The sequence below is a fragment of the Pelobates fuscus genome, chromosome 10 (genome assembly GCF_036172605.1).
Source record: "Pelobates fuscus isolate aPelFus1 chromosome 10, aPelFus1.pri, whole genome shotgun sequence".
Taxonomy (NCBI): domain Eukaryota; kingdom Metazoa; phylum Chordata; class Amphibia; order Anura; family Pelobatidae; genus Pelobates; species Pelobates fuscus.
The window spans coordinates 10,129,395-10,157,022 of record NC_086326.1 but is presented as its reverse complement, the minus strand read 5'-3'; the positions used below and the strand labels follow the sequence as shown (position 1 = coordinate 10,157,022).

General features: G+C 45.0%; 1 protein-coding gene and 1 long non-coding RNA gene across 4 annotated transcripts; both read left to right on the top strand.

Moving 5' to 3' along the window:
* The first annotated feature begins 436 nt into the window (after nucleotides 1-436).
* On the top strand, nucleotides 437-27,537 carry LOC134575448 (zyxin-like). 2 transcript variants are annotated; one of them, XM_063434747.1, is made up of 9 exons: nucleotides 437-457; nucleotides 9,526-9,798; nucleotides 15,868-16,106; nucleotides 16,185-17,213; nucleotides 19,496-19,610; nucleotides 20,490-20,659; nucleotides 24,797-24,975; nucleotides 25,345-25,465; nucleotides 26,736-27,537. In XM_063434747.1, exons 2-9 carry the CDS (start codon nucleotides 9,534-9,536, stop codon nucleotides 26,844-26,846), a joined length of 2,229 nt encoding a protein of 742 aa, XP_063290817.1. In that variant the 5' UTR covers nucleotides 437-457; nucleotides 9,526-9,533; the 3' UTR covers nucleotides 26,847-27,537. The 2 variants fall into 2 exon arrangements, with proteins under 2 accessions (XP_063290817.1, XP_063290816.1); XM_063434746.1 differs by lacking the exon at nucleotides 437-457 and adding an exon at nucleotides 3,508-3,643.
* On the top strand, nucleotides 23,176-24,790 carry LOC134575450 (uncharacterized). Of its 2 annotated transcripts, none has more exons than XR_010085665.1 (4): nucleotides 23,176-23,261; nucleotides 23,582-23,666; nucleotides 23,925-24,109; nucleotides 24,395-24,790. It is a non-coding gene; the product is annotated as an uncharacterized LOC134575450 (long non-coding RNA). The 2 variants fall into 2 exon arrangements; XR_010085666.1 differs by having other exon boundaries at nucleotides 24,372-24,790.
* Nucleotides 27,538-27,628: the final 91 nt, after the last annotated feature.

Genomic DNA, 27,628 nt, shown 5'->3' with positions numbered 1-27,628 from the left:
GAGGTTTGTATTGAAAGGGACACGCAGTGATGTATTTAAAGGGACACGCAGTGATGTATTTAAAGGGACACGCAGTGATGTATTTAAAGAGACACACAGTGAGGTTTGTATTGAAAGAGACAGGCAGTGAGGTATGTATTTAAAGAGACACGCAGTGAGGTATGTATTTAAAGAGACACGCAGTGAGGTATGTATTTAAAGAGACACGCAGTGAGGTATGTATTTAAAGAGACACGCAGTGAGGTATGTATTTAAAGAGACACGCAGTGAGGTATATGTGTAAGGGGACATAGTTGCAGTCCAGGCAGAGACATGCAGTGAGTGAGGTGTGAGTGTTCAGAGAGGGAGGGGTAACTCTGGTATTTCTCCTCATTTCCTGCTGATTTGGGAGTTTGTTCCTTATATGGGCAAACAGAGCAAGCAGGGTGAGGTCACAGCAAGACAGCTGGAGCAAGAGGTGATTACACATTACATAGCTGTATATTGTGCTTCCACCTCTCTGAACACTATCACACTCTGTTATATATCTCTCACACACAGTGTGTACCTCTATAAGCCCTCGTCAGCCTATTATTCCAGTAAGTTTTTGTAATTGTCTCATTTGTTGTTAAATCTCCCCCTTTGATAATATTGTAAAGCGCTACAGAATATGCTAGCGCTATATAAATACCAGTAATAATCACACACACACAGCATATACCTCTATCACTCACACAGTATATAACTCTTGATACACAGTATACCTCTATCACACAGTATATAACTCTGATACACAGTATACCTCTATCACACACTATATAACTCTGATACACAGTATACCTCTATCACACACTATATAACTCTGATACACAGTATACCTCTATCACACACTATATAACTCTGATACACAGTATACCTCTATCACACACACTATATAACTCTGATACACAGTATACCTCTATCACACAGTATATAACTCTGATACACAGTATACCTCTATCACACACACTATATAACTCTGATACACAGTATACCTCTATCACACAGTATATAACTCTGATACACAGTATACCTCTATCACACACTATATAACTCTGATACACAGTATACCTCTATCACACACTATATAACTCTGATACACAGTATACCTCTATCACACACTATATAACTCTGATACACAGTATACCTCTATCACACACACTATATAACTCTGATACACAGTATACCTCTATCACACAGTATATAACTCTGATACACAGTATACCTCTATCACACACACTATATAACTCTGATACACAGTATACCTCTATCACACAGTATATAACTCTGATACACAGTATACCTCTATCACACAGTATATAACTCTGATACACAGTATACCTCTATCACACAGTATATAACTCTGATGCACAGTATACCTCTATCACACACACTATATAACTCTGATACACAGTATACCTCTATCACACAGTATATAACTCTGATACACAGTATACCTCTATCACACACACTATATAACTCTGATACACAGTATACCTCTATCACACACACTATATAACTCTGATACACAGTATACCTCTATCACACATTATATAACTCTGATACACAGTATACCTCTATCAAACACACTATATAACTCTGATACACAGTATACCTCTATCACACACTATATAACTCTGATACACAGTATACCTCTATCACACAGTATATAACTCTGATGCACAGTATACCTCTATCAAACACACTATATAACTCTGATACACAGTATACCTCTATCACACACACTATATAACTCTGATACACAGTATACCTCTATCACACAGTATATAACTCTGATGCACAGTATACCTCTATCACACACACTATATAACTCTGATACACAGTATACCTCTATCACACATTATATAACTCTGATACACAGTATACCTCTATCACACACACTATATAACTCTGATACACAGTATAACTCTATCACACAGTATATAACTCTGATACACAGTATACCTCTATCACACAGTATATAACTCTGATACACAGTATACCTCTATCACACACTATATAACTCTGATGCACAGTATACCTCTATCACACACACTATATAACTCTGATACACAGTATACCTCTATCACACATTATATAACTCTGATACACAGTATACCTCTATCACACACACTATATAACTCTGATACACAGTATACCTCTATCACACAGTATATAACTCTGATACACAGTATACCTCTATCACACAGTATATAACTCTGATACACAGTATACCTCTATCACACAGTATATAACTCTGATGCACAGTATACCTCTATCACACACACTATATAACTCTGATACACAGTATACCTCTATCACACATTATATAACTCTGATACACAGTATACCTCTATCACACACACTATATAACTCTGATACACAGTATACCTCTATCACACAGTATATAACTCTGATGCACAGTATACCTCTATCACACAGTATATAACTCTGATGCACAGTATACCTCTATCACACACACTATATAACTCTGATACACAGTATACCTCTATCACACACACTATATAACTCTGATACACAGTATACCTCTATCACACACACTATATAACTCTGATACACAGTATACCTCTATCACACACACACTATATAACTCTGATACACAGTATACCTCTATCACACACACTATATAACTCTGATACATAGTATACCTCTATCACACAGTATATAACTCTGATGCACAGTATACCTCTATCACACACACTATATAACTCTGATACACAGTATACCTCTATCACACGGGCATATACAATGTATATTGTACATAGAGAGCCTCTCCCATGGATCTAGTTTGTCTCTTTGTTCTGACTCCCTTAGAGTGATGCCCTCTCCCAGGTCTGTCTCATGGTGCTGTCTCTCTGAGAGTGCTGCCTCTCCCAGGTCTGTCTCATGGTGCTGTGTCTCTTAGAGTGCTGCCCTCTACCATGTCTGTCTCCCTTAGAGTGCTGCCCTCTCCCAGGTCTGTCTCATGGTGCTGTCTCTCTGAGAGTGCTGCCTCTCCCAGGTCTGTCTCATGGTGCTGTCTCTCTTAGAGTGCTGCCCTCTACCATGTCTGTCTCCCTTAGAGTGCTGCCCTCTCCCAGGTCTGTCTCATGGTGCTGTCTCTCTGAGAGTGCTGCCCTCTCCCAGGTCTGTCTCATGGTGCTGTGTCTCTTAGAGTGCTGCCCTCTCCCAGGTCTGTCTCATGGTGCTGTGTCTCTTAGAGTGCTGCCCTCTCCCAGGTCTGTCTCATGGTGCTGTGTCTCTTAGAGTGCTGCCCTCTCCCAGGTCTGTCTCATGGTGCTGCCTCTCTTAGAGTGCTGCCCTCTCCCAGGTCTGTCTCATGGTGCTGTCTCTCTGAGAGTGCTGCCCTATCCCAGGTCTGTCTCTCTGAGAGTGCCTCGCCCATGGGGTTGTCTAATGTCCCAGGCCGCTCCCCCTGTGTTTCTGACTGTCTCTCTGAGAGTGCTGCTCCGCCCTCTCTCTCTCTAGCCCCCTCACCCCAGCCCTGCCCCTTGCATGTCTCCCTGTGAGAGTGCTGCCCCTCCCCCAGTCCTGCCTCTGGGCTGTCTCTCTCGCTCTCACTCTGTCTGTCTCGCAGCTTGCACTCAGTCTCTGATCCTAAGAGGTAAGATACAATCACTGCTGTCTCTCCCGGGTCTCTAATAATGGGCTGTCTCTCGCCCTCTCTTTAGCTCTCTCTATCTCTGTCTCTCGCTCTCTCTTTAGCTCTCTCTCTTATCTCGGGCTGTCTCTCGCTCTCTCTTTAGCTCTCTCTCTCTTATCTCGGGCTGTCTCTCGCTCTCTCTTTAGCTCTCTTATCTCGGGCTGTCTCTCGCTCTCTCTTTAGCTCTCTCACTTATCTCGGGCTGTCTCTGTCTGTCTCTCTCTCTTATCTCGGACTCTCTCTCTGTCTCTCTCTCTGTCTCTCTCTCTCTCTCTCTCACGGGGATAATGTGCTCACAAAGGGCAATCAGTGTCTTATCGGGCAATATGGGGGGTTACAAGATAATATGAGATAATTGTACATTATGGGGTGTATTGGGGTAACTGGGGTGTGTTTATTGGGGTAACTGTACATTATGGGGGTGTATTGGGGTAACTGTACATTATGGGGGTGTATTGGGGTAACTGTACATTGGGGGGGTGTATTGGGGTAACTGTACATTATGGGGTGTATGTATTGGGGTAACTGTACATTATGGGGGTGTATCGGGATAATTGTACATTATGGGGTTTATTGGGATAACTGTACATTATGGGGTGTGTTTATGGGGGTAACTGTACATTATGCGGTGTATTTATGGGGGTAACTGTACATTATGGGGTGTATGTATTGGGTTACTGTACATTATGGGGTTTATTGGGATAACTGTACATTATGGTGTGTGTGTGTGTGTATTGTGATAACTGTACATTATTGGGTGTATGTATTGGGTTACTGTACATTATAGGGGTGTATTGGGATAATTATACTTTATGGGGTTTATTGGGATAACTGTACATTATGGGGTGTATTTATGGGGGTAACTGTACATTATGGGGTGTATGTATTGGGTTACTGTACATTATGGGGGTATATTGGGATAATTGTACATTAAGGGGGGTGTATTGGGGTAACTGTACATTATGGGCGTTTATTGGGATAACTGTACATTATGGGTGTGTTTATGGGGTAACTGTACATTATGGGGTGTGTTTATTGGGGTAACTGTACATTATGGGGCTTTATTGGGGTAACTGTACATTATGGGGTGTATGTATTGGGTTACTGTACATTATGGGGGTATATTGGGATAATTGTACATTAAGGGGGGGTGTATTGGGGTAACTGTACATTATGGGGGTTTATTGGGATAACTGTACATTATGGGTGTGTTTATGGGGGTAACTGTACATTATGGGGTGTATGTATTGGGTTACTGTACATTATGGGGGTATATTGGGATAATTGTACATTAAGGGGGGGTGTATTTGGGTAACTGTACATTATGGGGGTTTATTGGGATAACTGTACATTATGGGGTGTGTTATGGGGGTAACTGTACATTATGGGGTGTATTGGGGTAACTGTACATTATGGGGTGTATGTTTTGGGTTACTGTACATTATGGGGGTATATTGGGATAATTGTACATTATGGGTGTGTTTATGGGGGTAACTGTACATTATGGGGTGTATGTATTGGGTTACTGTACATTGTGGGGTATATTGGGATAATTGTACATTAAGGGGGGTGTATTGGGGTAACTGTACATCATGGGGGTTTATTGGGATAACTGTACATTATGGGGTGTGTTATGGGGGTAACTGTACATTATGGGGCTTTATTGGGGTAACTGTACATTATGGGGTGTATGTATTGGGTTACTGTACATTATGGGGGTATATTGGGATAATTGTACATTAAGGGGGGTGTATTGGGGTAACTGTACATTATGGGGGTTTATTGGGATAACTGTACATTATGGGTGTGTTTATGGGGGTAACTGTACATTATGGGGTGTATGTATTGGGTTACTGTACATTATGGGGGTATATTGGGATAATTGTACATTAAGGGGGGGTGTATTGGGGTAACTGTACATTATGGGGGTTTATTGGGATAACTGTACATTATGGGGTGTGTTTATGGGGGTAACTGTACATTATGGGGTGTGTTTATGGGGGTAACTGTACATTATGATGTATGTTTATGGGGGTAACTGTACATTATGGGGTGTATGTATTGGGTTACTGTACATTATGGGGGTGTATCAGGATCATTGTACATTATGGGGTGTATGTATTGGGATAACTGTACATTATGGGGTGTGTGTGTATTGTGATAACTGTACATTATGGGGTGTATGTATTGGGTTACTGTACATTATTGTGTTTGTGTGTGTGTGTGTGTGTGTGTGTGTATTGGGGTAACTGTACATTGTGGAGTTTATTAGGGTGAATGTACATTACAGGGTGTGTGTATTGGGATAACTTTACATTATGGGGTGTGTGTGTATTGTGATAACTGTATCTTATGGTGGTGTGTGTATTGGTGTAATTGTACATTTAAGGGGGTGTGTACTGGGGTAACCACATTATGGGGTGTGTGTATTTGGTTACTGTACATTATGGGGTATGTGTATTGTGTTACTGTTCATTATGCGGTGTGCATATTGGGGTAACTTCACATTATGGAGTGTGCATATTGGTATAACTATACATTATAGGGTGTGCGTATTGCGATAACTGTTCATTATGGGGTGTATGTATTTGGGTAACTGTACATTATGGGGTGTGCGTATTGCGATAACTGTTCATTATGGGGTGTATGTATTTGGGTAACTGTACATTATGGGTTGTGTGTATGTGTATTGGGATAACTACATAACTATATTATGGAGTGTGTTTATATGGGTAACTGTATGTATTGGGCATTATGGTGGTATGTAGATTAAGTGTGTATTATGGGGTGTATTTATTGGGATAACTGGTCATTATAAGGATGTATTGGGGTGAATGGGCATTGTGGGGTATATTTCGGGATAACTGGGCATTATAAGGATGTATTGGGGTGAATGGGCATTGAGGGGTGTGTTTTGCGTAATCGGCCTGCCTTCAGACAGTTGCCACAGCCCTTACTGGGGCCCGCCTTTGTCTAGTTGCCTCATTCCTAACTGGGGCCCACTCTTGGCTAGTTGCCTCATTCCTTACTGGGTCCTGCTTTTGGCTACTTTCCTCATTCCATAATGGTGCCGTTCTATGCCACTTACCTCATTCCTTACTGCCGGGTTCCACTATTGACTATTACCTCATTCCTTATTGGGGCCTGCTGTCGGCTAATTGTTTTGATTCTTTCATGGGGCCCTCCTTCGGCTAGTTGCCTCATTCCTTACTGGGGCCCTCCTTCAGCTAGTTGCCTCAGCCCTTACTGGTGCCCATCTTTGGCTACTTACCTCATTTTTTACTGGGGCCGGCCTTCTACTTGTCGCCTCATTCCTTACTGGGGCCCGCTATCCGCTGTTTGCTTTATTCCTTACTGGGGCCCGCTCTCGGCTAGTTGTTTCTTTCTTTGCTGGGGCACGTTCTTGGCTAGTTGCCTGTTTCCTTACAGGGGCCCCCTCTAGGCTAGTTGCCCTCATTCCCTACTAGGTCCCGCTCTTGGCTAATTACCTCATTCCGAACTGGGGCCCGCTCTCGGCTAGTTGCCTCATTCCGAACTGGGGCCCGCTCTCGGCTAGTTGCCTCATTCCGAACTGGGGCCCGCTCTCGGCTAGTTGCCTCATTCCGAACTGGGGCCCGCTCTCGGCTAGTTGCCTCATTCCGAACTGGGGCCCGCTCTCGGCTAGTTGCCTCATTCCGAACTGGGGCCCGCTCTCGGCTAGTTGCCTCATTCCGAACTGGGGCCCGCTCTCAGCTAGTTGCCTCATTCCGAACTGGGGCCCGCTCTCGGCTAGTTGCCTCATTCCGAACTGGGGCCCGCTCTCGGCTAGTTGCCTCATTCCGAACTGGGGCCCGCTCTCGGCTAGTTGCCTCATTCCGAACTGGGGCCCGCTCTCGGCTAGTTGCCTCATTCCGAACTGGGGCCCGCTCTCGGCTAGTTGCCTCATTCCGAACTGGGGCCCGCTCTCGGCTAGTTGCCTCATTCCGAACTGGGGCCCGCTCTCGGCTAGTTGCCTCATTCCGAACTGGGGCCCGCTCTCGGCTAGTTGCCTCATTCCGAACTGGGGCCCGCTCTCGGCTAGTTGCCTCATTCCGAACTGGGGCCCGCTCTCGGCTAGTTGCCTCATTCCGAACTGGGGTGTTGGATTGCCTGTATACTGCCCCCCTGTGTTGGATTGCCTGTATACTGCCTCGCGGTGTTGGATTGCCTGTATACTGCCCCTCGGTGTTGGATTGCCTGTATACTGCCCCCCAGTGTTGGATTGCCTGTATACTGCCCCCCGGTGTTGGATTGCCTGTATACTGCCCCCCGGTGTTGGATTGCCTGTATACTGCCCCCCGGTGTTGGATTGCCTGTATACTGCCCCCTGGTGTTGGATTGCCTGGATACTGCCCCCCGGTGTTGGATTGCCTGGATACTGCCCCCCGGTGTTGGATTGCCTGGATACTGCCCCCCGGTGTTGGATTGCCTGGATACTGCCGCCCGGTGTTGGATTGCCTGGATACTGCCGCCCGGTGTTGGATTGCCTGGATACTGCCGCCCGGTGTTGGATTGCCTGGATACTGCCCCCCGGTGTTGGATTGCCTGGATACTGCCCCCCGGTGTTGGATTGCCCGTATACTGCCCCCTGGTGTTGGATTGCCCGTATACTGCCCCGCAGGTGTTGGATTGCCTGTATACTGCCCCGCAGGTGTTGGATTGCCCGTATACTGCCCCCCGGTGTTGGATTGCCCGTATACTGCCCCCCGGTGTTGGATTGCCTGTATACTGCCCCCCGGTGTTGGATTGCCTGTATACTGCCCCGCAGGTGTTGGATTGCCTGTATACTGCCCCGCAGGTGTTGGATTGCCTGTATACTGCCCCGCAGGTGTTGGATTGCTCGTATACTGCCCCCCGGTGTTGGATTGCCTGTATACTGCCCCCTGGTGTTGGATTGCCCGTATACTGCCCCCCCCGTGTTGGACTGCCCGTATACTGCCCCCCGGTGTTGGATTGCCCGTATACTGCCCCCCGGTGTTGGATTGCCTGTATACTGCCCCCTGGTGTTGGATTGCCCGTATACTGCCCCGCAGGTATTGGATTGCCCGTATACTGCCCCCCGGTGTTGGATTGCCCGTATACTGCCCCCTGGTGTTGGATTGCCCGTATACTGCCCCGCAGGTATTGGATTGCCTGTATACTGCCCCCCTCCGTCGCACTGCACCCCAATACACCATTACACTGACTTATAGCAATGACACTCTTAGAACTCCCAAATCCCTACTCAGAACTGGGATCCTGCACTCCAGTGCGCACCTCAGCGAGCTGCACTCACATACCATTTAACCTCTTCTTCTGGACGCTGCGACGCTCTGGAAATGACACTCAGCTGCGACACTTCACCCCCATAGTCTAGGATTACATGCCCCCCCAGTTCTGTATTGTGATTAGAGACTGTCTTGGTTTAAATGCTGAGATCTACAAAAACCCCCGGGAAGGTTTCCATGGAAACGAGTGGAGATAGCGGACGGCGTTCAACCTTGGGCTGCAGCATGGGCTGTTCTGCAGCATCACAGAGAGCGTAGGATTACAGAGCTCTGCTATGCATTAACCTCTGCGCGGCCGCCACGCATACCTGTCACATGCACCATGCACGCCGTGCTTCCCACAGGAAACACATGGGTTAAATGAAGAAATCATACACAGAGCTGAGTAATGTCCCTAGGGAACAAAGAGAGACGGCTTAACGCTAATTTAAAACTTGTTTGTGTGTGAGTGGGGGGGGGGGTGTTCTTTTACAAATCCCTTTGGTTATGTTGTTTTCTGCTAAAGACCGTATAATTGATGTTTAAATTATACTTTTTTTTTATTCTATTTCTTTTTAGACTTTAAGATGGATCCAGCTGCGCCGGCCACACGCATGACATCATCATTCACCATCAACATTTCCACTCCATCCTTCTACAATCCTCCCAAGAAATTCGCTCCAGTGGTCCCCCCCAAGCCGAAAGTCAACCCATTTAAAGCATCTGATGAACCAGAGCCCCCACATTCCTCTGTAGGCCCCCAGGAACATTCGGCAGGGCCTGGGGTGCGAGCATTTCTGGGAAAAGTTGGAGAAATCCCCTCATCAGCACCACCTAGTGTTGAGCAGGAAGGTGAGACAAGCATCTGTGGGTTACGTGATCCCCATACGCTGTACACATGCTTTCTTTATCCTCGTGTCTGCGTTGTGAACGCGCTTCCCTTCATTGTGTGAGCTGATTTATATTTTTTGTAGCTACAAGTCAGTTAGGATTGTATCACTGGTTTTATTTGTCTAGTTTGTGTTCCATACAAAGTGTCATCATGAAACTACCATCCTTTGAGCATTGTGTTTCTGTGATGTCACACAATGTTAAACATGGAAATAATAAAAACCCAGAGAGGGCCGATTTAAAGAAAGGTGCCCCAATGCTGCTACCCTTAGGGCATGACCGGTAAGGGTTTTGCTGGGGTGCTTCAAACTGGCATTGTGATCCTGGAGCTCCTGCAGGTAGTGGAGAGAGGCCGGCGCTGTTTATTTTGAACTTTCTGTTTTGGGATATTCAGTAAAATGACGGTACTGATGGTCACAGTGTGAGATACCAGTGACGTCACTGTGCCTTTTGTCATAGAGATCTAGTTCGTTCAGTCTTTAACCTGTGGACTCTTTGCTGGCAGCTTCTCGGTCTCCCCTGAGGGGTTCAAAGGCCGGCCCTTTCTAATCTCCAGGGGTCAGGATTATGCTCTTTAACAAGAAGCATTGCCTACAGGCAAATAACTTAAGGTAATTTAAATGATATCCTTCTCAGGATTCCCCCTCCATAGTATATCACATACCTACCCCCTCCCTGACCTCCATAGTATATCACATACCTACCCCTTCCCTGACCTCCATAGTATATTACATAACTACCCCTTCCCTGACCTCCATAGTATATCACATACCTACCCCTTCCCTGACCTCCATAGTATATCACATACCTACCCCTTCCCTGACCTCCATAGTATATTACATAACTACCCCTTCCCTGACCTCCATAGTATATCACATACCTACCCCTTCCCTGACCTCCATAGTATATCACATACCTACCCCCTCCCTGACCTCCATAGTATATCACATACCTACCCCCTCCCTGACCTCCAAAGTATATCACATACCTATCCCCTCCCTGACCTCCATAGTATATCACATACCTACCCCCTCCCTGACCTCCATAGTATATCACATACCTACCCCCTCCCTGACCTCCATAGTATATCACATACCTACCCCCTCCCTGACCTCCAAAGTATATCACATACCTATCCCCTCCCTGACCTCCATAGTATATCACATACCTACCCCCTTCACCAACCTCCTAAGTATATCACATACCTACCCCTCCCTGACCTCCATAGTATATCACATACCTAGCCCTCCCTGACCTCCATAGTATATCACATAACTACCCCCTCTCCCTCTCTGACCTCCATGGTATATCACATACCTACCCCCTCCCTGACCTCCAAAGTATATCACATACCTATCACCTCCCTGACCTCCATAGTATATCACATACCTCCCCCTTCACCAACCTCCTAAGTATATCACATACCTACCCCTCCCTGACCTCCATAGTATATCACATACCTACCCCCTCTCTGACCTCCATGGTATATCACATACCTACCCCCTCCCTGACCTCCATAGTATATCACATAACTACTCCCTCTTCCTCTCTGACCTCCATGGTATATCACATACCTACCCCCTCCCTGACCTCCATAGTATATCACATAACTCCCTGACCTCCATAGTATATCACATAACTACCCCCTCCCCCTCTCTGACCTCCATGGTATATCACATACCTACCCCCCTCTGACCTCCATGGTATATCACATACCTACCCCCTCCCTGACCTCCATAGTATATCACATAACTCCCTGACCTCCATAGTATATCACATACCTACTCCCTCCCTTACCTCCATAGTATATCACATAACTACCCGCTCCCCCTCTCTGACCTCCATAGTATATCACATACCTACCCCCTCCCTGACCTCCATAGTATATCACATACCTACCCCCTCCCTGACCTCCATAGTATATCACATAACTACCCCCTCTTCCTCTCTGACCTCCATGGTATATCACATACCTACCCCCTCCCTGACCTCCATAGTATATCACATAACTACCCCCTCCCTGACCTCCATAGTATATCACATAACTACCCCCTCCCTGACCTCCATGGTATATCACATACCTACCCCCTCCCTGACCTCCATAGTATATCACATAACTACCCCCTCCCTGACCTCCAAAGTATATCACATACCTACCCCCTCCCTGACCTCCAAAGTATATCACATACCTATCCCCTCCCTGACCTCCATAGTATATCACATACCTAGCCCTCCCTGACCTCCATAGTATATCACATACCTACCCCCTCTCTGACCTCCATAGTATATCACATAACTACCCCCTCCCTGACCTCCAAAGTATATCACATACCTATCCCCTCCCTGACCTCCATAGTATATCACATACCTATCCCCTCCCTGACCTCCATAGTATATCACATACCTACCCCCTCCCTGACCTCCAAAGTATATCACATACCTATCCCCTCCCTGACCTCCATGGTATATCACATACCTCCCCCTCCCTGACCTCCATAGTATATTACATACCTACCCCCTCCCTGACCTCCATAGTATATTACATACATACCCCTCCCCCTCCCTGACCTCCATAGTAAATCACATACCTACCGTCTCCCTGACCTCTGTAGCACGTCCCATACCTCCCCCTCCCCTGACCTTGTTGAGGAGACGTGTAGAATTTCTAGTAACTGCATATTAGTATATTGCACTAGAGAGTGACGGTTTTATTGGAGCGCTGTGATTCAGGAATGTTTCATTCAGCTGTAAATATGCAGTTTAAGGAAATGAAGGTGACTGTGTGCATGGTGTACACACGTATCGTACAATAATAAATCGAATGGAAGCCAATGTGTGCGTTACGCAGTAATGATGCCCAGCCGAGGAGTTTATTGTGCAATAAAATGAATTCCTAGTCAGCTGTCTCTTCTGAAGACACCCTCTAAAATACTTTATTATCTCTCTTTAAACATTATTTCCCTCTTTTAATCACTTTTTAAACTATTATCCTAGAACACACTATAAACGTTCTGCAGCTCTGTATCTGGAGCCACGTATTATCCCATTGAAACACGTATAAGCAGTGTTGCTTTTAAGTGCAATATCTGTAGTGAGGGGTAAAATGTTTGCCACTGGTTTCCAGAGTTGGGGTTTCTAGCAGCGGATGTGCTGTTCTTGGTTGGAGGTTGAAGCGGTTGGGGGTAGAAGGAAGTATAAAGTGATTACTCCGGTGCGTGGGCGACGCTCCCGACGCGTTCATGCCCATCTACTTGGAAATTGCAATATTAGCAGATCGTTCCTGGACGTCCTTCCCATAATGCTGTACGCTGGCATGCGCCCTGACTGTGCCTAGCACTATAAGGGTTAAGCAAATTTCCACTGTATTCTCTGACTGTGCCAGGACAGTCTATCTTACTAAGGGAATTTCTCTATTAATGTGAATACGTGATTAGTAATGGGCAATGTACCAACACGGAATTATTTTAGGAAATGTTGTCAGAGAGATTCCAGAGTATATTATCTTCGTCCTAGTAACCTTGGGGGTAAGCAAGTCGGAGACAGTGTGAACAGTTGGAGGTATCGCAGTGCCAATCTCGAACCTTACTATGTTTTCACTTTTCAGATCTGCAAACCGAATAGCAGCTTCTGCCCCATCGCCCGCTGGTCGGCGTATTGGGAGGGGCCTGGCCTATGCAGAGCGGTTTTGAGCTACTTGTACATGGGCGCAGCCCACAAATGGTCTACATGTTTTAGGAATATTCTCTGCTTCTTTAATTACTCCAGAAATATCTCTGGACTGCTAAACACTAGCGTTTTATTTGTGTAGTCATGACGATTCCTGGAAATCTCGCGGTTTAAAAAATGATTACTGTCCTAAGAAATGGCAACAAAAAATACATTTTGAGGATTTTCTTACTAATTAAGAATAAAGTGTAAAATGCTCAATTTAAAAAAAAAAAAAATCAAACCCAAAAAACATTATTTTATAGATCTAACATTCTGCACCAGCATATTGTCTGAATTAATAAGGGTCTGTTAGTTCACATCCTTTCTTGCTTGGGGTTATCTTGAATGCAGTTTTTATCTTGAAGCTGCTAAAATCTTAAAAGCAGTTGTTTTGGTTTTTAACTATTTCCTGTTTTCTGGTTTTGTAGCCTTCATCTTGTATACATTCGAATCATTTCCTTAATATCTCTAAACATTCTTGGATACAGTGTAACAGGCTTAGTTTATTCTTAACATTGCGCCTGGTTGAGTGCAGTTATTTTCCAGCAGTGCCGGTGGGTGTAAATGTCTGGAGCTGTGCCAGGCTCTGTCTGTCCGTGACTCACTGTCTCCCTATACAGCAGCCACGCCATACTCGCCTGTCACTTGTTTGATACACGTCTTTCCCTTGAGGTTTCCTGTCTTTAATATAGCGCCAGGCGTGAATGTTACGTGGGTGTCTTTGTGCTGATATGTTTTAATAGGGAGATAATATTCTATGAGCAGCTGCTGTTTGATAATCTCTACTGAGCTGTTAGGGTAGATTGAGAAATGAATGGGTGGGCGAGTACATGTATTATGGAGAAAGTACACACACTACTTCTAGTATTGCAGTGAGGAGACAGAATACACGCATCTCCTCTAATATGAAAACCAAGGTGACATCATCTTATATGGAGATATGTGGGAGAAGGTGAAACATCTACACTGGGTATAGGGGATAGACCCATAAACTATGGGTATAAGTATGGAGATAAAGGGGGTTAGTAGAAGCCGTGGGACATAGTATGGAGATAAGGGGGGGCGTTGGTGGACTAGTGGAAGCCGTGGGTTCTGGTATGGCGATATAGGGGGTTAGTAGAAGCCGTCGGCCTTACTATGAAGATATTAAGGTTTAATAGAAACCGTGTGCCTCTAGTATGGATATATAGGGGGTTAGTAGAAGCTGTGGGCTGTAGTATGGAGATATAGGGGGTTAGTAGAAGCCGTGGGCTGTAGTATGGAGATATAGGGGGTTAGTAGAAGCTGTGGGATGTAGTATGGAGATATAGGGGGTTAGTAGAAGCCGTGGGCTGTAGTATGGAGATATAGGGGTTTAGTAGAAGCTGTGGGCTGTAGTATGGAGATATAGGGGTTAGTAGAAGCCGTGGGATGTAGTATGGAGATATAGGGGGTTAGTAGAAGCCGTTGGCTGTAGTATGGAGATATAGGGGGTTAGTAGAAGCTGTGGGATGTAGTATGGAGATATAGGGGGTTAGTAGAAGCCGTGGGCTGTAGTATGGAGATATAGGGGTTTAGTAGAAGCTGTGGGCTGTAGTATGGAGATATAGGGGTTAGTAGAAGCCGTGGGATGTAGTATGAAGATATAGGGGTTAGTAGAAGCCGTGGGATGTAGTATGGAGATATAGGGGTTAGTAGAAGCCGTGGGATGTAGTATGGAGATATAGGGGTTAGTAGAAGCCGTGAGATGTAGTATGGAGATATAGGGGGTTAGTAGAAGCCGTGGGATGTAGTATGGAGATATAGGGGGTTAGTGGAAGCTGTGGGCTGTAGTATGGAGATATAGGGGTTAGTAGAAGCCGTTGGCTGTAGGATGGAGATATAGTGAGTTAGAAGAAACCGTAGGCTGTAGTATGGAGATATACGGGGTTAGTGGAAGCTGTGGGATGTAGTATGGAGATATAGGGGGTTAGTGGAAGCTGTGGGATGTAGTATGGAGATATAGGGGGTTAGTGGAAGCTGTGGGCTGTAGTATGGAGATATACAGGGTTAGTAGAAGCCGTTGGCTGCCATATGGAGATATACGGGGTTAGTAGAAGCCGTTGGCTGCCATATGGAGATATAGGGGGTTAGTAGTTGCCTTTGGCTGTACTATGGAGATATTAAGGTTTAGTAGAAGCCGTGGGTTGTGGCATGGAGATATGGGGCAGTCCTAATAGTTGAGTACAAATAGCTGTACTTTACATCTTTTGAGGGAACACTTTTTTCTAGTCTTTTATCATCTGTCTGTCTTTGTATCTATCTCTCCACACTAACGGTGACAACTACATTTTTTTCTTTCAGATTTTATCCTTCCGCCTCCTCCACCCAGTGATGAACTTGTCACATCTCCCACTGCATTCTTCCCGCCACCTCCACCCTCCTTTGGAGATGACATACTTGGGTCGCCCACTTCCAGTTTCCCTCCACCTCCCCCTGTTGACTTTTCAGAAGCTTTCCCTCCCCCGGTAGAAGATTCCTTCCCATCCCCTCCACCTTTTGAGGATTCACCTGGTGAAGTCACTGTAGGACGGGACAGTCAGGTAAGTTGGATAAAGTATATTTAAATGGTTGCCTACTCTGAAAATTCATCTGATTGCTTTTATTGTTCCTTTTTGCAGGTTCCTCCACCACCCCCAGCTCCTCCTATGTTTACTCCTAAGCCAGCGGGTCCCCCTTTGTTTTCTCCTAAGCCAGCTGTCCCTACATTTTCACCTAAGCCAGTTGCCCCTGTATTTTCTCCTAAACCAGCTGTACCAGAAGTTTCTGCCTCTAGTGTCTTTACCAAACCCTCTGTCCCTGTATTTTCTACTAAACAAGCTTTACCAGAAGTATCTGCCTCTACTGTCTTTCCCAAACCCTCTGTCCCTGTATTTTCTCTTAAACCAGCTGTTCCAGAAGTACCCACCTCTACTGTCTCTCCCAAACCCTCTGTCCCTATATTTTCTCCTAAACCAGCCGCTCCAACATTTGTCCCTAAACCAGTTGCTCACACGTTTGTCCCTAAGCCAACAGCCCCTACATTTGTTCCTGAATCACCTGTACCTAAGTCAACTCCCCCTTCAGCAGTTGCCCCTAAGCCAACTGCCTCTTTTGCAGTTTCCCCTAAACCTTCTACTCTTTTTCCTAAACAATCTGAGCCACAGACATTTTCATCTCCCCCTTCTGCCCCTACTCCCCCATCTTCTAACATATTCTCTCCTAAACCTGTTGGCCAACCCTCATTTTCTCCAAAACCTCCAGCATTCACACCTAAATCTGTCCCTTCCACATTTTCCCCCAAACCATTAGATACAAACATAGACATTTCTCGCCCTCAAAACAGATTTCCCCTATCTCAACCTGTCACTAAAGTGCCCCCTTCTGTCACGAGTGAAGCTGCTCTGCCACCACCAGTACCAGGACCAGGGTTTAACTTCGTGCAGCAACGCGAGAAACCTCGAGTGCTGGAGAAGCCAAAGGCTGATACGGAAGTACCCCAGTTTGAGACTGTCAAGAGTCAGGGGCCCCAAACTGAGAATATCAAGAGCCATGGGTTGCAGTCCAATGGCTTCAGGCCACAACCGGAAGGGTTCTTGGACACAGGATCAAAGGCCGGTGGCATTCCAGTGAAAGAGCCTCCACCCAAAATGCAGAAGTCTCCTGAACCAGTGAGTTGCACCTTATATTAAACAACATATTATTACAGCTGTCAGACAGCTAAAGGTTTGTTTCAGAGTACGGGATCTACAGGGATTTTGTGCTTTGAGCAGCTTTTCATTTTAACATCAACAATAAGTGGAAGAAAGACAATTATGTATAAATAATCTTATTAAATTAGTGAAGTAAAAACCATGTGCCCCTTTCAAGTGCAATAACTGCAAAGCATGCAATATATTGTGACACAAAACATGGTGCAAATGTCCAATGTTTAGAGGGACATATCCACCAACATACTAAAACAACTGCAGTAACGAACACAGAATGCAAGCAAATATCTCTTTAAGTCATAACCCAAATGTTGGTGCTCAAAAAAGTGAATAAATACGAATAATCCATATGTAGTGATATTCCTTAAAGTCTCTTGAGTTGCACCTTAGGAACAAAATCTAGGAAAAAATCTATTGTAGAAAGTTTAGGTAAATTGTATCACGCTCACAAATATCAAGTGCCACTCTCACTATCCAGGCACCGGAGGGATCAGGCTCCTTGTGTTTGATGGAACCAATAGACAGAAGAGTAAGTATCCGGACCGGAAACGCGGGACGCCAAACTGCACTCAGTGCCGTGGTATAGCCGTAGTATGGATCCTGCACTGCCTGCCATGGTATAGCTGTAGTATGGATCCGGCAATGCGTGCCATGGTATAGCCATAGTATGGATCCTGCACTTTGTGCCGTGGTATAGCCATAGTATGGATCCTGCACTTTGTGCCGTGGTATAGCCATAGTATGGATCCTGCACTTTGTGCCGTGGTATAGCCATAGTATGGATCCTGCACTTTGTGCCGTGGTATAGCCATAGTATGGATCCTGCACTTTGTGCCGTGGTATAGCCATAGTATGGATCCTGTACTTTGTGCCGTGGTATAGCCATAGTATGGATCCTGTACTCAGTGCTGTGGTATAACCGTAGTATGGATCCTGCCGTGCCTGCCGTGGTATAGCCGTAGTATGGATCCTGCACTTCGTGCCGTGGTATAGCCATAGTATGAATCCTGCACTCAGTGCCGTGGTATAGCCATAGTATGGATCCTGGACTTTGTGCCGTGGTATAGCCATAGTATGGATCCTGCACTGGGTGCCGTGGTATAGCCATAGTATGAATCCTGCACTTAGTGCCTTGGTGTAGCCGTAGTATGGATCCTGCACTCAGTGCTGTGGTATAGCCGTAGTAAGGATCCTGCACTTCGTGCCGTGGTATAGCCGTAGTATGGATCCTGCACTGGGTACCGTGGTATAGCTGTAGTAGTATGGATCCTGCACTCAGTGCTGTGGTGTAGCCGTAGTATGGATCATGCACTCAGTGCCGTGGTATAGCTGTAGTATGGATCCTGCAGTGTGTGCTGTAGTATAGATCCTGCACTGGGTGCTGTGGTATAGCCATAGTATGGACCCTGCCCTGCACTATTTGCAACTCTGTGGTGAAGTCGTAGTGTAGGACCCTGGAGACAGAAGAAATATTAGCTTGCTTACATGCATTCACACGACTTGTGAAATTATATTAAGCATGCTGTGGTACCATGTCATATAAGGCAGGGCTCAAAGTTTCCACTAGTGAGTGGAATATCCGCCGTGGTGAGTGTGCATGGACACTCCAGGCTTTCAGCAGTAACTCCATTTTGAGACCTGGCTAGTAACGTAGAACTAGTAGCGTAGAACTTGAAATTTAAAGTCAGAGTTTGGAGAAGGCTAAAATATCATCCTGTACCCCGACAAAAATGACAAAAAAATTGAATTCTGTATTGATCTGTATACAACCAAATAAAAGTTCACTATTACTTCAAAGGGACTCTTTAAGTATTTCATGTACCATAGCAGCTCTGTAGTGATTATGGTGCCATTACGCGTTTCACAGCTCTGATTATACTTCACTATTATGAAGTGCAAATTTGTGTAACCTTGGGTGGCATTGAAGTGCTGGACGCAGTGGGAGTAGCTTAGCCCAGTGCTCTCGGATGATTATCACCATCAGTGAATGTTATAAATTGCTCCCGTGTGCCACATTACAGGTTTTTAGTGATAAATTGACGAGCGCAGCACACACTGTCCTAGTTGTCACTGAAAACACTGTCATGCCATGAGTTGACTGAGAGGTTGCTGACCCTTGGTGGCGACTTGGCTAGAACTCTGGCACTCATGGCTTATTTTGGTGGAAGGATGTACATTAAGCGTGTGTGCTTGGACAGTTCTCGAACCCTATCAGTCTACAACTGTTTCTATTTGCTTTGCAGGAACGTGCAGGTCCTCATGGGTTAAACATGAATGAGGTCATGGAGCTGGAGAAGCTGACTCAGCAGCTAATGAAGGAGATGGATAACCAGCGCACGGCTAGCACACAACCGATGGGTACGGGATCACGTTCTGCCGGCTTCCTGAAATGGATCATTGTTTGGGGGGATGGGCCCTCTGCTTTCTAGATTCTAGATAAATAACAATCTTCTGTCAGCCTGGGGTTCTGCTGGTTACATCGGATTAAAGCTCCTCTTGCAGAGCTTTTGCATATAATCATGGCGTGCATTCTAAAAATGAAAGCTTAAATGATAACTGCACATGATCTACAGAATCTGATGGCGCTATATAAATAATAAAATAATAATAATATTGATGTGAAGTGGTCATGGTGCCTGGAGTCTGTTTGGGCAGCGATTCTTTAATTAACCGCAGTGGCCTCTTCTACAGTTAAGGAGATACATTGAGGAAGAATGAAATGTTTATGCAGCTTTTAGTATAATCGGACGAGGAAAGGATTGCAGAGGGTCTCTACTGTAATTAATATATATATGGTGCATCATGCATCCCATTCACTGCACACATCATTCTCCCAAACAAACATTTCTTATTGAACAATAATTTCTTCATTATTGTGCCAATTAATATCATATCCTGTGTGTCACCCTGAATAGCGTCATATCCTGTGTGTCACCCTGTATAGCGTCATATCCTGTGTGTCACCCTGTATAGCGTCATATCCTGTGTGTCACCGTGTATAGTGTCATATCCTGTGTGTTACCCTGAATAGCGTCATATCCTGTGTGTCACCCTGTATAGCGTCATATCCTGTGTGTCACCCTGTATAGCGTCATATCCTGTGTGTCACCGTGTATAGCGTCATATCCTGTGTGTCACCCTGTATAGCGCCATATCCTGTGTGCCACCCTGTATAGCACTTTGATTTATATTAAATATAATGCATATTACAACTTTGAACATCTTCTGTTCCCTCAGATCGATGTGGATTCTGCAAACAGGGGCTTTCTCGGACAGAGACCATTGTGAAAGCTGGTGAGCACCATTATCACGTGGCGTGTTTCACCTGCTCCAAGTGTGACCAGCAACTCCAAGGCCGCCAATACTACGAGAGCGCTGGGAAGCCATTGTGTGAAGATTGCTATGAGGTGTGTCTTGCACTATATATTATACGTGTGGAAAGAGTGAGGTCCGGCTTTCTAGTTAATATAAAACTGGGCCTGTGTGACATCAGACTGTGTCTCTGGATTAGTTGTGACATCAGACCGTGTCTCTGGATTAGTTGTGACGTCAGACTGTGTCTCTGGATTAGTTGTGACGTCAGACCCTGTCTCTGGATATTTTGTGACGTCAGAGCGTGTCTCTGGATATTTGTTGACATCAAAGCGTCTCTCTGGATATTTGTTGACGTCAGACCATGTCTCTGGATTAGTTGTGACATCAGACCATGTCTCTGGATTAGTTGTGACGTCAGACCATGTCTCTGGATTAGTTGTGACGTCAGACCATGTCTCTGGATTAGTTGTGACGTCAGACCATGTCTCTGGATTAGTTGTGACGTCAGACCATGTCTCTGGATTAGTTGTGACGTCAGACCATGTCTCTGGATTAGTTGTGACGTCAGACCCTGTCTCTGGATTAGTTGTGATGTCAGACCCTGTCTTTGGATATTTCTTGACGTCAGACCGTGTCTTTGGATATTTCTTGACTTCAGGCCGTGTCTCTGGATATTTCTTGACGTCAGACTGTTTCTCAGGATATCTTGTGGCGTCAGACTGTTTATCTGGATATCTTGTAGCGTCAGACCGTTTATCTGGATATCTTGTGGTGTCAGATGGTTTCTCTGGATATCTTGTGGCGTCAGATGGTTTCTCTGGATATGTTGTGACGTCAGACCGTGTCTCTGGATATGTTGTGACATCAGACTGTCTCTGGATTAGTTGTGACGTCTGACTGTGTCTCTGCATATGTTGTGACATCAGGCCGTGTCTCTGGATATTTTGTGATGTCAGAGCATGTCTCTGGATATTTTGTGATGTCAGAGCGTGTCTCTGGATATTTTGTCACGTCAGAGCGTGTCTCTGGATACTTCTTGACATCAGAGCGTGTCTCTGGATATTTCTTGACGTTACACCGTGTCTCTGGATATGTTGTGACGTCAGACTGTGTGTCTGAAGATGGTTGGTTTGTGAGGTCAGACCGTGTCTCTGAAGATGGTTGGTTTGTGAGGTCAGACTGTGTGTCTGAAGATGGTTGGTTTGTGAGGTCAGACTGTGTCTCTTAAGATGGTTGGTTTGTGAGGTCAGACTGTGTCTCTTAAGATGGTTGGTTTGTGAGGTCAGACTGTGAGGTCAGACACAAGGGGAGTTTTCCCCAGATTTTCAGTGAGGTGTGTGATTTGGGGAATAGAAGGGATTAATTAGATGCATAGAAGACTGTTCTTTCAAAATATTTTGATATGACATGTCCAGAAGTGGGATAGTCTGTTCTCATATCATATTTTGCTTGGAACTCAAGGGGTAGCAATTTTGTGTATTCTAATTGGTGTCTTCCTTTGATCGCAGTCTGAACCAGAAGAGTGATCCCATTCAGTCATTCTGGGATGCTCTTCGGATAGAATCACTCTTGAGTGCCAGAGTTTTCTAAGTTTGTCCCTAATGCTTAAAAGGTTTATGTCATAAAATGCGTTGGTTCACGTTTCTCATAAAGCGTGTGAGGGACGAGATTGCAATTGCTGCCCGTGCATGGATAAAAACATCTATTACCCCCAGAAAAAGGCACAATTGTGACAAAAAGGCAAAAGAAAAACTCTTGCCTAGTGTTCTGTTTTTATTTATTTACGTGTTGTTCATGCTATTAAAATACATTATAACTGTGCAGGCAATTTGTTTAGACAAGTATTATGGGCAGTGATTCCTACTTCCGACACATTTCCCATCATGCTTAGCTAGCCTAAAGCTCGGATCTGTGTTTTTTTGGGGAAGTTAGTCAGATATCTGCATCTGTCATAGGAAATGTGTACATATAAAAGACGGGGTTTTGACCACACCCCTTGCACAGCACGTCCAAGGGCAGGGTCTGAATTCTACCATTTTATTAAACTTATGAAGTAATCTTGCCCAATTTTTCCGTAAAACTGGATGTTTTGGATTTTAAAAGCAGTAATTAAACAGCCCTGCAAGCTGTATAGTTTATAATCTATACCAGCCCAGACCTCTCAGGGCAGAGTGGATTACTGTACCAGTCAGAGTGCCAGAGGGCTGAATAAAGGGGTTAATAAGCGACAGACGTTTAAATCTTGTATTTTATAGTTATATTGCCGGACGTGCTCTGTATCAGCTGCCGCATTATGATGACATAAATTGAAATTAATGTCCCTGTCGGGGGAGCTGAATCGACATCCTGTGCCCAAATAGCATCTAATTAAAAACTGTACATAACATCACCCACTGCTTGTATGTCCAGAACTAAGAATCTATATTCCCACGTTTGGACGTCCAGATTCTTCTCTGTCTCAATCAGTAACTCTCTATTGTGGTTTATATCAAAGCTCTGTACAAGTTTTTTTATTTTTTTATTTGAGCTCTACACAGGGTTTTTATATTGGCACTCTGTACAGGAGGTGTTTGTGTAAGATTATATCAGAGCTCTGTGCATGGGTGAGCTGTATGTGCAATTATATCGGAGCTTTGTGTGGGATTATATATTGGAGCTGTGTGTGGGATTATATCTGAGCTCTGTGCACGACGGGTGAGCTGTGTGTGGGATTATATCAGAGCTCTGTATATGGGATTATATCAGAGCTCTGTGTGTGGGATTATATCAGAGCTGTGTGTGGGATTATATCAGAGCTCTGTATATGGGATTATATCAGAGCTCTGTGTGTGGGATTATATCAGAGCTCTGTGTGTGGGATTATATCAGAGCTCTGTGTGTGGGATTATATCAGAGCTCTGTATATGGGATTATATCAGAGCTCTGTGTGTGGGATTATATCAGAGCTGTGTGTGGGATTATATCAGAGCTGTGTGTGGGATTATATCAGAGCTCTGTATATGGGATTATATCAGAGCTGTGTGTGGGTTTATATCGGAGCTCTGTGCATGGGTGAGCTGTGTGTGGGATTATATCAGAGCTCTGTGCAGGAGGTGAGCTGTGTGTGATTATATCAGAGCTCTGTGCACGGGTGAGCTGTATATGGGATTATATCGGAGCTCTGTGCAGGAGGTGAGGTGTAGGATTACATCGGAGCTCTGTACATGGTTAAGCTGTGTGTGGGATTATATCAGAGCTCTGTGCAGGAGATGAGCTGTGTGTGGGATTATATCAGCTCTGTGTGTGGGACTATATCAGAGCTCTGTACACGGGTGAGCTATGTGTGGGATTATATCAGAGCTTTGTGCAGGAGATGAGCTGTGTGTGGGATTATATCAGCTCTGTGTGTGGGATTATATCGGAGCTCTGTACACGGGTGAGCTATGTGTGGGATTATATCAGAGCTTTGTGCCGGAGGTGAGCAGTGTGTGTGATTATATCAGAGCTCTGTGCACGGGTGAGCTGTATATGGGATTATATCGGAGCTCTGTGCAGGAGGTGAGGTGTAGGATTACATCGGAGCTCTGTACATGGTTAAACTGTGTGTGGGATTATATCAGAGCTCTGTGCAGGAGATGAGCTGTGTGTGGGATTATATCAACTCTGTGTGTGGGATTATATCGGAGCTCTGTACATGAGTGAGCTATGTGTGGGATTATATCAGAGCTTTGTGCCGGAGGTGAGATGTGTGTGGGATTATATCAGAGCTCTGTGCCGGAGGTGAGCAGTGTGTGGGATTATATCAGAGCTTTGTGCACGGGTGAGCTGTGTGTGGGATTATATCGTAGCAGTGAGTGGGATTATATTGGAGCTCGGTACACGGGTGAGCTGTGTGTGGAATTATATCGGAGCTGTGTGCAGGAGGTGAGCTGTGTGTGGAATTATATCGGAGCTGTGTGCAGGAGGTGAGCTGTGTGTGGGATTATATCGGAGCTGTGTGCAGGAGGTGAGCTGTGTGTGGGATTATATCGGAGCTGTGTGCAGGAGGTGAGCTGTGTGTGGGATTATATCGGAGCTGTGTGCAGGAGGTGAGCGGTGTGTGGGATTATATCGGAGCTCTGTACAGCTGTGTGGAATTATCTAGAGCTTGGTACTAGGAGGAGCTATGTGTGTGACTGTTTTGGAGCTCTGTGCAGGGAGTGATCTGTTTGAGCTCTGTGACTGATTCCATCTTCCTTGCTCTCTGTTAGGACACGTTGGAGCGCTGTGCAGTATGTGATAAGAAGATTACAGAACGCCTGCTGAAAGCGATGGACAAAGCGTATCACCCTGGCTGCTTTACCTGCGCCGTCTGCCATTGCACTCTCCAGGGAGTGCCGTTTATTGTGGACGACAATAATCAACCTCACTGTGTGGCAGACTATCACAGGTCTCTCTCTCTTATCTTTGTGTATTTCTTACTTTAATTCCCCTGGGCAATCTGGGCTGGAAAAATAGCAACAACCAGTCGATAATAATAAACGGTAAAAAAGATACATGCGCCATAAATTCCCAGACGTTTCAGAGTCACCAGCCAACCAGGATGCGCTATTAACTTTCTGTTACTCTGAACAAAGTGCCGATCTTTCCCCTTAATTCACCAGAAAATGTCTTTATGGGCAGAGCAGGGGGTTAACACACAGAATATATAGAAGATAAGCTATATAAAATGCCGCCTGCAAGAAATGCAGCTAATTGGGCTGAAAGCTATAAAATGTATACATGTTATGTTATTAAGCTGTTTCCTTCCCTCTCACAGGAGGTACGCCCCTCGCTGCTCTGTCTGCGGTGAGCCCATCGCCCCCGAGCCTGGCCGAGACGAGACTGTGAGAGTATTTGCCCTGGAAAGAAACTTTCACATGATGTGTTATAAGTGTGAGGTGAGACTAACTCCTATCACTCCATTACGTCAGCTGCATGATGGATCCGAGGCTTGTGAAAAATAGGAAACTAATGTTTCTCATTCCTCTCAATGGATCATTCACTTCTAATAATATAGACATTTCTGGTAAAATTTAGAGAAACACTATAAGGCAAGGGACACAAACATGTATTCCTGACTCTATAGTGTTAAAACCATTGTCCGCCCTCCTGGTCCCCTTTACCTCCATAAATATAGTAACATATTTCTTGTATTCAAGTCTGCCGCTGCTTGCTCTGCCCCTGTCTGCCTTTGACCTGCCTGCTGTCTGCTGACATCAGAAGTGGTGGTCTGATCCAATCGCAATGCTTCCCCATATGATTGGATGAGACTGTCAAGGAGGCAGATCAGGGAAAGAGCCAGCACAAGTCAAACACAGCCCTGGCCATTTCGCATCTCCTCATGAATCAATTAATCTCTATGAGGAAAGTTCAGTGTCTGCATACAGAGAGTGACGACACTGAATTGCAGTGCTGCTTACTGTGCAGCACTGCCTCATAAAGCACCTCTAGAAGCCATCTGAGGAGTGGCCAGTGGAGGTATCCCTGGGCTGTAATGTAAACACTGCATTTTCTCTGAAAAGACCAAAAAGCTTGCAGGGAATGATTCTACTTGCCAGAACCAATGCAATAAGCTGTAGTTGTTCTGGTGACTAGTGTGTCCCTTCAAATATACACAACAATTATGTAATTGTAAATCAGGGATGTGTTCTATGTAGTTATTAATTATACATTGAATTTTCTAAATATGAGCTCTCACTTTAAATTGTCAAGGGATTCAGTGGGGTAAAAAGAAAAGATACCATAGACTAGTATAGGGGAATATGAATTTATTTGCTGGAAAAGCATGGAAATATATGAAAGAGACACTGTAGGCACTATTTAAACTCATTGGAGTGGTAACAGTGCCCGGAGTCCTCTGGCACTGTCCCTCCATGCAGTGTTAAACCATTCCATTTCATTGAAGTGGTTATAGTGCTTGTAGTCCCCTGACACTGTCAGTGTTAAACCATTCCATTTCGTTGAAGTGGTTATAGTGCTTGTGGTCCCTCGACACTGTTCCTCTATTCAGTGTTAAACCATTTATTTTCGAACAGTTTAACACTGAATGAGGGCCCTGGCCACCCATAGCCCAGTGCCCACTGGATGTGTGGCTAAGGCAGAGATTGCCCCCTTCCTTCTAGCCATACCAATTCATCCTGACACCCCTCTCCCAACCTCTCTTTGCAGGACTGCGGTATTCCTCTCTCCGTGGAGGCAGACGATTCAGGCTGTTTCCCTTTCAATAACCACGTCTTGTGTAAGAAATGCTACACTGTGCAGGCCCGTGCCGCACTCTGATGCTCCTACGGCAGCCATCTAACCTACGCTCAGGAACTGGCCACCAAAGACTCCTGGACCCTTGAACCACTCCGTCCATTTTGCTGCTTGTAACGTAGATCAGTGTTATGATAAAAAACAGTTTACAGCTTCTTCAGAGACTGCTAGTCAATTGCTGGTTAGTGGTTCATCAGCTACTAGCCATTAGTTAGTACATTTTATCTCATAGCAAGCTGGAACACAGCTGGTGCCCATAAGTGCCAGCACCTATTCCTATATACTTTTTTTATAATTCTGTATAAAATTCTGTTTAGTTTTTTTGATGTTTATTTTTATTGTTTTGTATTTTTTTAAATCTTTTAGAATTTTTCTTTCTTTGATCTATGCACCTTTATTCTTGGGGGGGTGGGGGGGGGCAGCCAATCAGAGGGCAATGAATGTGATTGGAGGGCTGGGCAAGATTTATTAACCCCTTTCAGGGTAATATTTCAGATGAGCACAGTCCCCTGCTGTGATTGGGATTTACAGGCCATTCTAATGAGTGCAAGTATCGCTGTATCGACTGTCAAGATATTGCGTGTCTATGGTAGATTGGATTTTGAAGAATAGAGGATGGCCTGGTGATGAGTGGGGGAGCCAAGACAGATTGATGCGCTATTTTTTACATTTGGGAGGAATTTCAGATAACCAATAAAGCATTTTATACAAATAACCACTTGTGTTGTATATCTTTTCTTTTACGATATCAAAACAGACTATACCTGGTTAGGAGAGCAAGGGGGGAATGAAATGAATCTCCTAAT